Below are 13310 nucleotides of genomic sequence, written 5' to 3' on the forward strand. Positions count from 1 at the left end.
AAATCGCACCAATAAGGAACATCTGGGTGGTTGTAACATACATAATATGGGATATGACTAATACAGATCATCAATAGAGCAGTAACAGACAAAATATAAGTGATACACTAAAGGCCTGTTGTACTAAGACAGGCTGCAAAATGTGATCACAAATTGCGCTGTCTTTTTGTAACCTCTTCTCTACATTTGCAATGCAATCTATTTACTAGTAGCTTATGTCACAAAATCTCAAGTTTCACGGGTACAGAGAAAAACCTGTCTAATGAAAATGGATGGATAATAATTGGGCAGGTCACTATTTGTGATCCTGTGTGGTTGGCTACAAACGCAGGGTTGGTGATTTGCAAGGAACAACACACTGCCATTCCTCTGTTTACATTCCCAAACGAAAAATGTTCCTGAAGCTTCCCAGGTTACTCGAAGGAACCAACACTGCCTTTTCTCTTTTGAAATGCATCAGTTGCCCCATACACCACTATCTGTAGCCACCCCCCCCCCGTCCCCCTTTGAGGTCACCCAGCATGACTAACCCCTTCCCTTTGCAAATCAGTTACAACCTCTTTTCAAGTGTTGGTAAGTGATCAATGATATGTGACACAAATCATTGATGCATACCATTGCAACTTGCAATTAGGAAGGACTCCCCTTTTAGACCTGCTTCTAATTGGGATTTGGAATAGATTACAAAACCATTTCTGCGAGTTGGAAATCGTTTTCTGACTCACAAAATTAGTTAAGCACTTTTACATTTGAAAACCCTGTGATTTTGCAAACTGCAGGGTTTGTGAGAGCATAAGTGTCTAGTACGTTAGGCTCAAAGTCTGCCCAAACTTGAAGCAAATCTTGCAAATTACATGTAATGAATACACAAATAATGAATATTACAAGTGTGTGCAGTTGGATATATGCAATAAATAAAACTAGAGCACAGCAGGTCACATAGTTGTAGTAATAGTTTATGGTGTAGTAGAGGCAAATCACAACCTGTGAGAAAAGTGAGGAGACTATAGTGGTGGGTGGTATTGCGAAAATACCTGCAACCTTCTGTTCAACAGTTAAGTGGGAAATGAGTGATATGCCGTACAGTTCTGTTACACAAAGGAACAATATTAATACACAGCACAGTGTCATTGTTAGTCAGTCAAAATTCAGCCTTTCGTTCCGAAGACTAGGTCCTTCTGGGACCAGACACTTTCCCTACCTCTTACGCTGCGAGAAAAACGGATGGAGTAAGCAGTGCGTAGAGTCCATCCCATACGGAAACCAAGCATTGACAGGGCAGCTACATCTGATGTACATGGGCAGTTCCTGCCCACCCTTAAGCACACCTCTCCTTCTGATGCACAGGCCATAGACCTTGCCTCCTTAGGGACTTTTGGCCTAAAAACAAATGTAATGATCCATGGTGCTGCTGTGCTGCTGAATAACTGTTCTTTCATCTGTGCTGGTCTCCCACCTGCTTGGACCTTGTGACCTAGTGAGCAAGGGCTTAAATGTTTCTCCCACATCCGAAATACTAGAAAGCATAAATGAGAAAGCACCGCAGAGCAGACGAATTAAAGAGAGAAAGCTGCAGCTCAGGCAATATTGACAAATCTACAAAGCACACATTGCTCGAAGGCCCCAAAGACCTCATAGAGCTTACGCTCTTTCTCAATTGGAATTCTCCAGTGCCTACTTAACAGTAGTACGGCTACACGAACAGCGTTACAGCAGCTGGATGCAAAATTCAATCCTTTTCTGAAACAATTCTCAAAGCATTTCTGGCAAGTATTAATTTTTTTGCTAATAGGTTTTCATGCTTTGCTTGTACAGATGTACTGCATTAGCCGGAATTTGAAGCTCATGGTGATGGTTAGAAGTGCTCCTTAATGGAGGCCTCTGTAAAGAGGAGACATGTCTAGAAGATGGCTAAGCCTGTTCTTAAAAACATTAGCCTGCCCCACACTGTACTTGAACCCTAAGACTTTTGCCATTTCCTTTTAATAAGTGCATTGTGAGGCTTATACGGAAAGTGCTGCTCTCGCGGAAGTTTGGAGCACTGCTCATTATTGGTTCTTGCAGCTTAGCTTCACCCTATAAATGTAGTTTGTACTCCACCAGCCTTGTTGCCTTGGGTCTTTAGGTATTTTCCAAAAGTGGGTAATAATATTCCGGTTGCCTCTCATGTGTGCTAGGATAAAACTTCTTAAACTTACATTGTTTACTGAAACTCTTTCAATTCGGAAAGCATTTGAAATACTCTAGTATCTAGTATGGTGCAGCATGGTAGGAAAACGTGCCCAAAATGGACTTTCCTCATAGGTGCTGTACAATATCACCCAGAGACAGACACATCAGGTGCTGTACAATATAACCCAGAGACCGACAAATTACTGTGTTCACACATAGAAAGATTTTCAAAATATTAAATTTCTAAAAGTAATGTAAGGAGTTAGAAACCCCTGCCATATTCCATGGAATCATAGACCATTCTTGAGTCGTCTTTCTTAAATCACTGAATCAATGCTACTTTCACTTCTGACTTGTAGTAAATAAAGAAGTTCCCATGTTCCACAAGGATACCATATTTAGGTTTTAGATGCATCACAAATGAAACATCTTATTAACATTACTAGACGATTATATTAGTATCTCCAAAATGAAGTATTTGAAGAGGAACTTAAAAAACATTCTTCATGCTTACAGATAATTCAGCGATTAGTGTGAGAAGGAAAATAACTTATTTTTTCAAACATAGGGAGTTGATATACTCCTTTATCTTAAAAAACCATTTGACAGCATCTCTGGGGCCAATTACCAGCTAATGGAAATAAATACATGTTAAGCATCATTTGATCAACACCACCCTGACATCTTTACGTCAGTGAACATTTAGAGATCACCAAACAAACATGTTGATAGGAACTGCTAACAAAATTGCCTTTTGATAAGAGTTTTGGAGCTGTTATTAAATACAATATATATTAGCAATAGATTGTAACACACCAAGAGAGACGTTATAAAGCTAAGAATGTAATTGAGTAATGTCATTGGCAACTCTTTGAAACTTTTTCACATTCTCACTTCTTCATGCTCTCACTTCACCTTTTACCATACGCCTGGCACATCTATACAAACCTCTCTTTCCTCCCTACATACACAGTCCCTCTTTCATGCCACTTCCTTACAGAAGACTCACCAGAGTGCCCTGCAAGTTCAGCAGAAGGCGGAAGTGCTGCTGCAGGCCGGACACTATGATGGCGAAGCCATCAGGGACTGCGCAGAGAAGGTGGCGCTCCACTGGCAGCAGTTGATGTTGAAGATGGAGGACAGGCTAAAGCTGGTCAATGCCTCGGTGGCGTTTTACAAAACCTCAGAACAGGTAAGTTCTCCCAGAAATAGTTCATTGTGACAAAAGAGGGTAATATATATTGTGCTTCATTATTACAACGGTGGGGTTCTGATGGCATTAGAATCCTCAGGCTGGTAGATACGTGTTTTGTAAATATTGCCTGTTTAATTTTATTCTTGTCCTTCTCATTTTTTATTCTAACTCTTCCTCCTTTCTTTTCCTATATTATGATCTGGGAAATTATCATAAACTTGAAGCTTCTCTGTATGCTCCAAAGAGCAGCCTCAAATGTATCTTGTGTGGGGCAAAAAGTAGATTTGTTATGGTCAAGAATCCCTTTTTTGGTTTGAAATGCCTTTAGCTACACACTATAGGTTAATACTGGCTTCCATATTTTGTGTGCTCCACATGAGCTTTATGGAGATTTGGTGAACATCCTCATGCAACCTCATCCCATCCCTTGAGACTAATAGCTCAGACTAGGGAAACTGTGAGAGGTTGGACCACTTTGTAGAGCACTACTAGTACATAATTCTGAAAGCAAATCAGATTTATGGCATGTACATGAAAAATGTATGAATTTGGAAACCCAGATGTTTGTAACTTTTCACAGCACAGGTTGATTATGGTTCTGTAACAATTGTCTAGCCGCATAACAACTTGTTTCATTGTGGCAGCCATGTGACTGGCTGGTATGTGCAGGAGTAATGTCAGTGCCCATGATCCTTTGTTGATTGATACTTTCATGATGTAAAAAAATGCACATTTTGTGTGATCTCCAAATACATGTGTTTAAAGTCCGAGTTTAATGACAAGGAGTCTCAAATGAAGGACTTTTAGGTTTGCTCTTTTAATTGGACTACCTTGTGCGATTTCTTACGGCCCCAACACCTAGCCCAGTGTACTGCTAATTCACTGTAGAATCCTCCGTCGATGAATTCCATGCAGCTGCATTAAAGTCAGTGAGTTGAAGTACATGCGCCACTGTGCGGAAGTTGGCCTGCGCTAATACATCTTTCAAAACATCTGCAGCACTGCATCTCAGCTTGTCAGGCCAATGGAAATTCTGCTTGGAGAAAATTGATTCCCTAAGGCCTCCATAGCTGGAGAATGGGAATGGACGCCGTGACCAACATCACAACCATGGAAGAGACTGAGGCGGGTGATAGTCGTTTGCATTTGACAATATTCTGAATGGCACATGTCTGAGCTATGTGATTGTCAACAGTCTGTGGGGCAACTGATAAACCCAAGTTTGGAACTGAAACATGTGGTATCTGGAGATTTCTGTAAAACAGGTAGTTTTGTTTCTATCCCAAGGAAACGCAGGCAATTGGAACTAGTTTCTTGAATTGTGGCCTGTGGGCGAGTGGTGTGCCGGCACAACATTAATACAAAGTGCTCTTGACATGCTTCAGGTGTGCAGTGTGCTGGAGAGCCTCGAGCAGGAGTACCGGCGGGATGAAGACTGGTGCGGAGGCCACGACAAGCTTGGGCCAACGACGGAGATGGACCATGTCATCCCCCTCATCAGCAAGCACCTTGAGCAGAAGGAGGCTTTTCTGAAGGTAAGAGCTTTATTATTATTCGTTTTTTTATCAATCTTACTGTTGCATAGATCTGCACTTGCAACTGTTAGAGTACTCATTTCCATGTTATTTTTACCAATTTTCACATATGCCAGGGACACCAATCAGCTCAAGAGCTTAGGGTGGCTCAAAGTCTGTGTAAAACAGGAATATGAGCTTTGGGTTGAGTCCCATTTAGATGGACGACATTACAAAAGGAACATACAAAGCCACCAGTGAGATCCTGCAGTGCCTACATATAGGTCCACATTGCTCCAAAGTCTTTAAACAATAATTCTTGAAATATTATAAATGTTGTTGAACCAGAGAATGGCATTCGCAGTTGCCATGCCTGGTTAAGTCTTGAAGATAAATACCAGCCATACCGACCGTTATATCCATTAAAAAAAAACTCAATGGTACAAGCTTTAACACTGATAGTTTTCTATAAAGGCCAGATATAGGGCTGTTTTGATCACTGGCAGCGCTCGTAATGTTGACTGAGCTCTTCATGGATTTTGAGTGGGTGACGCCAGAATCAAAGATGCAGACGGAAGATAAATACAGGACAGTGTTTACGATGATGATCTGTTGGAGTTATCGAATGACTACAAGTTGCCACAGACAGTAAGTGTCCGGATGTGGGCTTTTATTTAATTATCTTATCCATTCCAGCAGTCGTAGTCCAGAGCCCCCAGTTGGGCAATTGTACTATGCCAGTGTGGTTTTTAGAAGAAAAGCCCACGATATTAAACCGTGATGCCATGTGATAACAAGACTTTGCAATGATGGGGGTGATGTTTTTATGTCCCACTATTTTTGTTTTTTAATCTACTTTACAGGATTGCCATATTATCTAAATTACTTCAACTTCTAAGGCCTCACTAGCTTTCACTCTGTTAGAGCCGATAACAGCAGCTACAGCCCTCATCAAAATTATGAGATCTGCAGGAACAGCTCTGACCATTTACTTCCAGACTGAGATTTTGGCTGATTTCAGTAGCCATAAACTCCATCAGAAAATCTGGTGCAAAATTTGAAATTACCAGGGAAATCGGACAGGAAATAAGTTATTCAACTTGAAATTGCTTGTTTCTAAGGTTATCCTCCTTGTCCCTTTGTAATCCAACAGTTAGGGGCCTGACTCGGCGAATGGGTACTCTCTCACAAACCTTTCGAATATCCCATCAGCTTTATTGCAACTGCACAAGGATAGGATGCACTTGTAATTAGGTGGACTGGATATATGTCACCTTTGGACGGAGTACCCATTTGTCAAACTCTAAATTAGGCCCTAAGCCATTACCATTGTTCTGATTGTAGATAAATTAATTAAAAAAAATATTTTATCCAAAAGGCAGCAATGACATAATTGACTTTTCAACGACGAATATTACATTACAACTGCACTTAACAATTCTATTTTCTAGGAGTGCCAGATAATGTTACTAGCATGGTAGCTTTGTAAACAAGGACATTTAGAAAGAGTATATTTCACATAAGGAATATACCCACTATATAATTGGCCGATAATTCGTTAAAGGGATATTTTGCAATAGGTCTGACCGCTTCAGAATCATTGTACTGAACTTTATATGTGGCATATGGAACAAGAGAACATCTTTGTGAGAATCCCTATGTGCAGAAGTGTCCTCTGTTGGTTGAGGTTGAAACCACCATTTCTATTCCGCAATTACCCCCTTTGTATGATTAACTGGTATGATTTGGAATGACCTGCAAACAAAGGATGAAAGAGCAAACACCTGTGCTGAAAACAATCACTCCTACATATCCACATTCTGAAATGTGGATAATTGATTGTGCTTATTGTGCACACCTCTCACTCTCTTCTTCAGTCACTACATCCAGGTATGTGTCTGTGATCCTCAACCTATTTGTGGGTGCATCAGGCTGGTACCCGTTTATACTTTGGTGAATCTCAGTGAATCCTTTTATCCTGTTTCCAGTCTGTGCCCTCGTCTTTTGTCTAGGTGTCTACTGATGTATCTACAATTTATTTACCTGCCAATTGACTTGTCGATCACTCAATCAATCTGTTTACATGTTCATTTATTTCAATTAGTCCTTCTGATTATCAGTCGGTCTATCTGTCAGTAGGTTGGTCTGTGTAGCTATGTGCCCAACACTTAGTGTGGGACATATTTTAAGAAAAGGAACAATGTGTCTGTATGTGTCCACTTCGGATCCATCTTTACAATGTAACATGAATATACATACAAACCCTACAATTTTACATCTTGCGTTAATTGCATGGAAAAAAATATATTTTACGAATTTCTTTTGGTTTTTCCTGTAAGGGCTCTTGATTTAGTCAATAGGGGTAGGGTGCCCAAATGTTACATTTAGTGACATCACATTAGCAGAGAAAAGATTCCTCGCTGTTAACTCACTTGGCCTCTGTTGTGCCTCCACCATTGATATTGCAGGTGGTCCCCCCAGCCCCACTCCAGAGAACATGTATTGCACATGTTATGACCAGGCGTGGGATGTGTGCTTTTACATGGCAGTAGGTTTGAGGAATATGGTGGGGACTCTTCGCTTACTGGGAGAGGAGGATGCATATCCAGTTGCAGATGAGGAACTTTCTGAATTGAGCCTCTTTTGATTTCAGCCTTTTCTTTGTTTTGTGTTGAAAATCAAAAAAAGATTGTTTAAAAGTAATGTATATGCACAGGAAACCAAAGTCCTGGACATCAGGAACGGATTGGAGCGGTTTCACAAGCAGGAGTCGCTATTGAGCTAAGAGTCCGTGCTACTGGGTGTAATGTTGTGAGAGCAGGGAGTGAGAGATCTCCCTGAAGTGAGATGACAAAGGAGGTCGGTTGGGTTGTGATCATTCCCTTGTTTAACCCATAACTGTCTCTGAAGGGAGCACCCAGGAGTAGTCTAGCAGGGACACAGTGTTCTTGTTGTTTTAACTACTATGACTGAGATGTAGCCGTCAACCATATTTCACCTTACGTTTGTCAAAGGAATCCCAATGTAATGCATTTTCTCTATGATCTGAATATTACGTGAGGATTAGCGGTGTGATGTATTTTTAAATTACTGATTGTTTTGCTGTCTTGGAAGCTGGTGGAAGATGTGTGACCTCCTGTGCCTTATCGCTGTTCTCCGTCAACTTTAAGATGTGTTTTTTCCACAGGCTTGCACATTAGCACGACGGAATGCTGAAGTATTTCTGAAGTATATTCATCGAAACAACGTCAGCATGCCTGGAGTGGCCAGTCACACAAGAGGGCCCGAGCAACAAGTCAAAGGTAGGCTGACCTACGGCATCTTCTTGCAGGTGGGCATGGACACATACCGATCAAGTTGTTGCTGACATCAACCAAAATTACTTGAAATCAATGTCTACTGCATCAAATGCACCTAACAAGAGTTGTTTTTGCATTAAGCTGCTGTTTGTGCCCAACCTGTATTTCAGTAGCATTTTTTCTCTGGCGTGGGCGGTGGTGGGCCCGGTCCAGTGTTTTATCCGTTTGCTTTAGAACTAGACTAGACCAATTTGTGTGATCCTTTTGAAATCAGCTTGTCATCCGAATGAAAGGGTGGTTCTTGAAGCCAGCTTTTTAATGAATTGAGTCTCCCCGTAATCTACCTTGTTATGTATCTGAAGCTTTTTAGGTGTACTGCATGACGTGATTTCCTCAGCATTTGTATAGTGCATTTTACCATTAGTATGGCACCTCAGCTCTTTCCTAATCATGGCACCCTTTTTTGTTTGTGTCAAAGATTTATGTTCATTTATTGTGTAGAGTTGTTGGTTAACTTTGCCTGTGTATGGTTAGTTGGGATTTGTCAACTTTCTAGTTTAGTATTAACTCCTGTGCCTTGGTATCAAAGTAAAATGATTTTGGTACTGGCAAAGATTGAATGTGTATTGATGTTTTAATTATCGGGATTAGACCCCCGCATCCTCCCCAGTTCCTCCCGTTGTACCATTCCTTGTCCCTCATCTGTATGTCATCTACAATGCAGGTATCCTGAGGCACTTCATTATGGATACTGTCCAGTCACGCTCTTTACCCAGCATGCATCTCTTCCATTTGCAGCAGGCATAGCTGTGGGACAGGCGAATGATGAATGGCTGCACAATAATGTTAAATGCACAGGTAGATGAGTTGACGGTCTTGAGATATTTCCTTAGCGCCTTTAAATATTAGGACTTCCAGGCTGAAAGCTTCAAAAGCCTCCTGTTTTCTGAGAGGTGTGTCTGCTTCTTTGTGCTTCAATTGGCAATAATTTTATCAAGGCTCAGAGTAGGCGGGAACTGCTAGAGTTATTCCAGTCCTCAGCATGAATCATATAAATTCTATACCTAGAGCAGATAGGAACCTATTCTGAAAATTCTGCAAAACACAACACCGAGAATATATGAGAGGATTAAAGCTAACAGAACTTTGAGGGGTGTGAATAACCTCAGCACTATGCCTGCCACTCGCAGTAGTTTTATATAAAGTGGTTGCTCCCGCTTGCTCTCAAGGGTCAACCTTCAGCACCATCCATTAAACACAAAATGTATCACCTGGAGCTTCCAAGTTTGAGGATAACAAATTCTGACGACAGTATTACAAATAGGTTGATACTGCCACTGTTGTGCAGGGGAACGGTGTTCCAGAAGCTCTAGCTTGTCCTGCCTTCAAGCCTTTCGCTCCTCATTTGGGTTGTTTGTGGCCTGCTCTTTTGTGTGACCGTGCCCATGGAATTCAGTTCCTCGGGAGATTCACTTATGTCTGGGTGCATATTTATTCAGCTCGACTTAGCTTTTTGTACAAGCATTGCACGTGAATAAATTACTACTATACCCTACCCTGCAAGAAAGTACCTCCATTTAGGCTCTGCTATATAATGTACTCAAAAACATTCAGCATAATGGATGTCCCAAAACGGAAAAGGAGACAATTGTTCCTCTTAATGTCAAAAATGGCTACCTCATGAATCAAGGAACGGGGCATGTGAAAACATCAGTTTAGAACAGGCTTAAAAACAAACATTGGCAAAGTCGATATGTCTGGTTTTGATGTTGCTTTAATGCTGTTTGCATGTGTTGCCAGCGCAAATGTTGTTTATTATTTGACAGATTGGTTTTGTCAATGCACGGGGAAAAGTAGCAAAAAAGGATTGATGTGTTGAATATGCAAGCTGCATCATAAATGAGCGTACTTTTCAGATGCAAAGTAGTTTCTCAAGCATGCCAAAGGAAGATCTTCCTGGAAGTTAAAATGGTACACGCAGTAACCTATAGCACAAGTAATACTCCGATTGGTTTAGCTAAAGTCCACTCCATATTTATTTCAATAATTTGCAACCATAGGTTTTTGACAAGTTGGGTTTGTTTGGCTGTCAAGCTAGAGCTAAACATGCTTGTGCAACATGAAACTAGTAGGATTTCTCATGCTAGGAATTATTCTGCCATCAAGTGGTTTAGTCTGCAACGACCTGAAGATGTTTTTTTATTTTAAACTTGAGTGTTGAATTTGGACAGTCAGTATAGCTTATTAGTAAACCGACTGCAATTCCACAGTGCCTCAGGACATGACCACCATCTTCAACTTCAGCTTGTTTCATTTATTGGACGTTTAAGCATTTAAAAAAGTTTCCTATCGGGAATTAATCAGTGCAAGACTACATTTGAATTAGCAGTTTCAGAAAGGGGCAAGTTCCAAATCCAAATTGACATGCATGAGCTGCAACTACCTTACTGAGAGACAGAAAAAAAAACCTTTTTAAAAATTGTACAATTGCTAATCACGGGCACACAATTTGGATTGCAGCTGTCAAGGTCATTTATCTTCAAAATGTTATGGTTTACTTAAAAAAAAAGTCTCCTAAAACAAAATATTAAATTGGTGCATCCATGCTGTCAACCAGTAAGACAACATAGCTTTTAGATTTTAAACACCATGTGACCCTCATGCTCAAGTACACTGAGGTTTAACTGTTCTGGGTCTCAGTGGGTACTTTCCACACTATTGTATCCCAGAGGTGAATGGTTACTTGATAACTGAGGCAAATACTAACCAGTGGTCATTTTTTTTTAAGCAACATGTCCCTCCCTTCTCACTATACCAGGCCAGGCATACAGAGCATGTCAAAACTCACAAAAAGAGAAGGACAAAGTCCAGCTGTAGAAAAGACAGCTAAAAAACGGATTTTATCCAAAAGAATATATACACTTGGTGCGCATCATAGGGAGTTAACATAAAAGTACAAGTATATACCAGATACTTTAAAAAAAACATTGAGTTTCTTAAGACTGCCCTCACCCACTATGCAGTGTTCATATCGAAGTTTTATTATATTTTCTTCCAACTCGGGTCCAGAATGGGAACACCGCCCTGTAATCACAAATTCGTCAAGGGTTGATGTCTCCAGCCCGTCCACTTTGCGTCCTCTGACGGGTCAAAGTGGACGGGTTGGAGACACCGACCCTTGACGAATGTGGGACTACAGGAGGTGTTCCCACTTTGGCCCCGAGTTGGGAGAAAATATAATGAAACTCCGCAACGAAAGGCGAATGTGGTTACTTACAAGAATGAAGTAAGGCCTTTATATAAAAAAATTGGGTTTAAGTATAACAGGTAAGAGTTTGATAAGCCAAAAGGGAATAGTCCCCTGAGGAAGGCCAGTGACCCATTAGGGCGATAGATATTGGCTGAAACATGTCGGCAGAAGCAGATGGGGTAATGCAGATGTAACTCCTCCCACACATCCAACATTTACTCGTAATCATTCCAAGTGGAACCACTAATAAATAAATATATAGGCACTCACTTAGACAGTTTTATTTGTAGTTCTTTCTGTACTAGGGATCCCTCATTTGGAGAACTTTCTCCTTCTGTCTTATTCTCTTTTTCCGTCTTCCCTAAAAAAAGAAACAGCGCTCCACCCTGTGTGTTGTTCTGCACCAGGGTGTTGTAGCGGCCCTATGATGAAGCATGCCACTGCATAGTGGGTGAGGGCAGTCTTAAGAAACCCAATGGTTTTTTCTGAAGTTTCTGGTGTATACTTTTACTTGCACATTTATGTTAACTCCCTATGATGCATACCCAGTGTATATCTTCTTTTGTATAGTATCCGTTTTTTAGCTATCTTTTTCATACAGCTGGACTTTGTCTTTTTTTTTTTGTGAGTTTTGCAGTTTAAGTTTGGAGAGCTAGAGAAGGCTCTTATCTGGTGTGGATACAGCGGATGTCCTCAGTTCCCCACACACACTCCCCAAATTGTACAGTAGCAGCTGAGAAACCTACCGGACCAGTCTCAAGCAAGATTATGTATTCTTTTTATAATTGTGTTTATTTGCGACAGAGCAATCCCCAGAAGGGAAGCTCTGCACGAATACCCAAATTTAAGTTAACTGTGCCACACTTCACACATCATTCGTGGTGTGAGACTCAAACCATAGTGCTGCGTTACTGTTTATCTGCATTTTACAACTGGTACTCATCACATTTTTTTATTTTTTTAAAGTAATTACCTTTTGGTCACTCATCATAAATTTCCAGTCCTGTGGACTCTTGGATGTTGAAATCTCCTCTGATTGACCCATGCATTGGTAAATGTATTTGTTTCTGCAGAGTCCGAAACATGCACGTTTAGCTTTAGATAGAAGGTCACTCCAGTAGAGTAAGTGAAGAGAATGCATTTTTGTGAGTTTTCACTTCAGTTACTAAATGCCGATATAAGAAGGAGCGATTTGTGAATGGCTGATAAACTATGGCAGGCCACACAGCCAGACCTGCAGAACTCCAGCCCTCTTATCAATTGGATTCCTTGTGATGCTGCAGTACAGAATAGAACAGGCTAATAGTGGCAAAGTCACGTAGCCTGGCGATAAAAACAACAAGCATCTGCAATGCAGTAAGTCTTTCATTTACACAAGTTTGATCTATTGGCATTGTAAATGACAATGCCTTTCATTTATATTTTTTGTTTTTAAAACATAAATAAAAGGCATTGTCATTTACAATACCAATAGCTTAAACGTTCGCAAATGCGAGACCTATTGCATTGCAGATGCTTGAAGGCATCGCTGAGTTGCCCCCTTCTGTCTCCCATGGCGCCTGAAGAGCTCCCTGTTTGCTACAAGTTAAATAAACAAGCTGGTGGTCACAACTGTGCACGAGAGACCCTCCTGCAGGAAGAGAAACTCATTAAAGAAAATAGTGCTTACAGACTAAGGACTGTGTTACAACCAAAGTAAAAGGGCCAGTCCTCATTGGAGGTTACAAATGAAGACAAGGTGGTACTAAGGAGGGACTAACAAGCCTAATATCAAATCAGAAGCCAGCATTTATGAAGGACAATGACACAAGCCAATGACAAATATGGGCGGAGAGTGGGCGGGGCTTCCAGTACATACGCCAATGCAGCATGGCTTGCAG

The 13310-nt window shown here is 40.9% G+C and overlaps 1 protein-coding gene across 6 annotated transcripts in view; it reads left to right on the forward strand.

Moving 5' to 3' along the window:
- The window catches only part of KALRN (kalirin RhoGEF kinase), a 1626736-nt gene that overhangs the window by 1042769 nt on the left and 570657 nt on the right, over window positions 1-13310 (forward strand). For 4 of the 6 annotated variants that reach the window (XM_086957084.1, XM_086957086.1, XM_086957088.1 and 1 more), the window contains exons 17-19: window positions 3146-3364; window positions 4753-4902; window positions 8069-8183. In XM_086957084.1, coding sequence (XP_086813210.1) covers window positions 3146-3364; window positions 4753-4902; window positions 8069-8183 — 484 coding nt within the window. The remainder of the gene's footprint in view (window positions 1-3145; window positions 3365-4752; window positions 4903-8068; window positions 8184-13310) is intronic. The other 2 variants (XM_086957085.1, XM_086957090.1) reach the window with 1 other exon arrangement.

This window comes from Lissotriton vulgaris, chromosome 2_1, assembly GCF_964263255.1.
Source record: "Lissotriton vulgaris chromosome 2_1, aLisVul1.2, whole genome shotgun sequence".
Classification (NCBI taxonomy): domain Eukaryota; kingdom Metazoa; phylum Chordata; class Amphibia; order Caudata; family Salamandridae; genus Lissotriton; species Lissotriton vulgaris.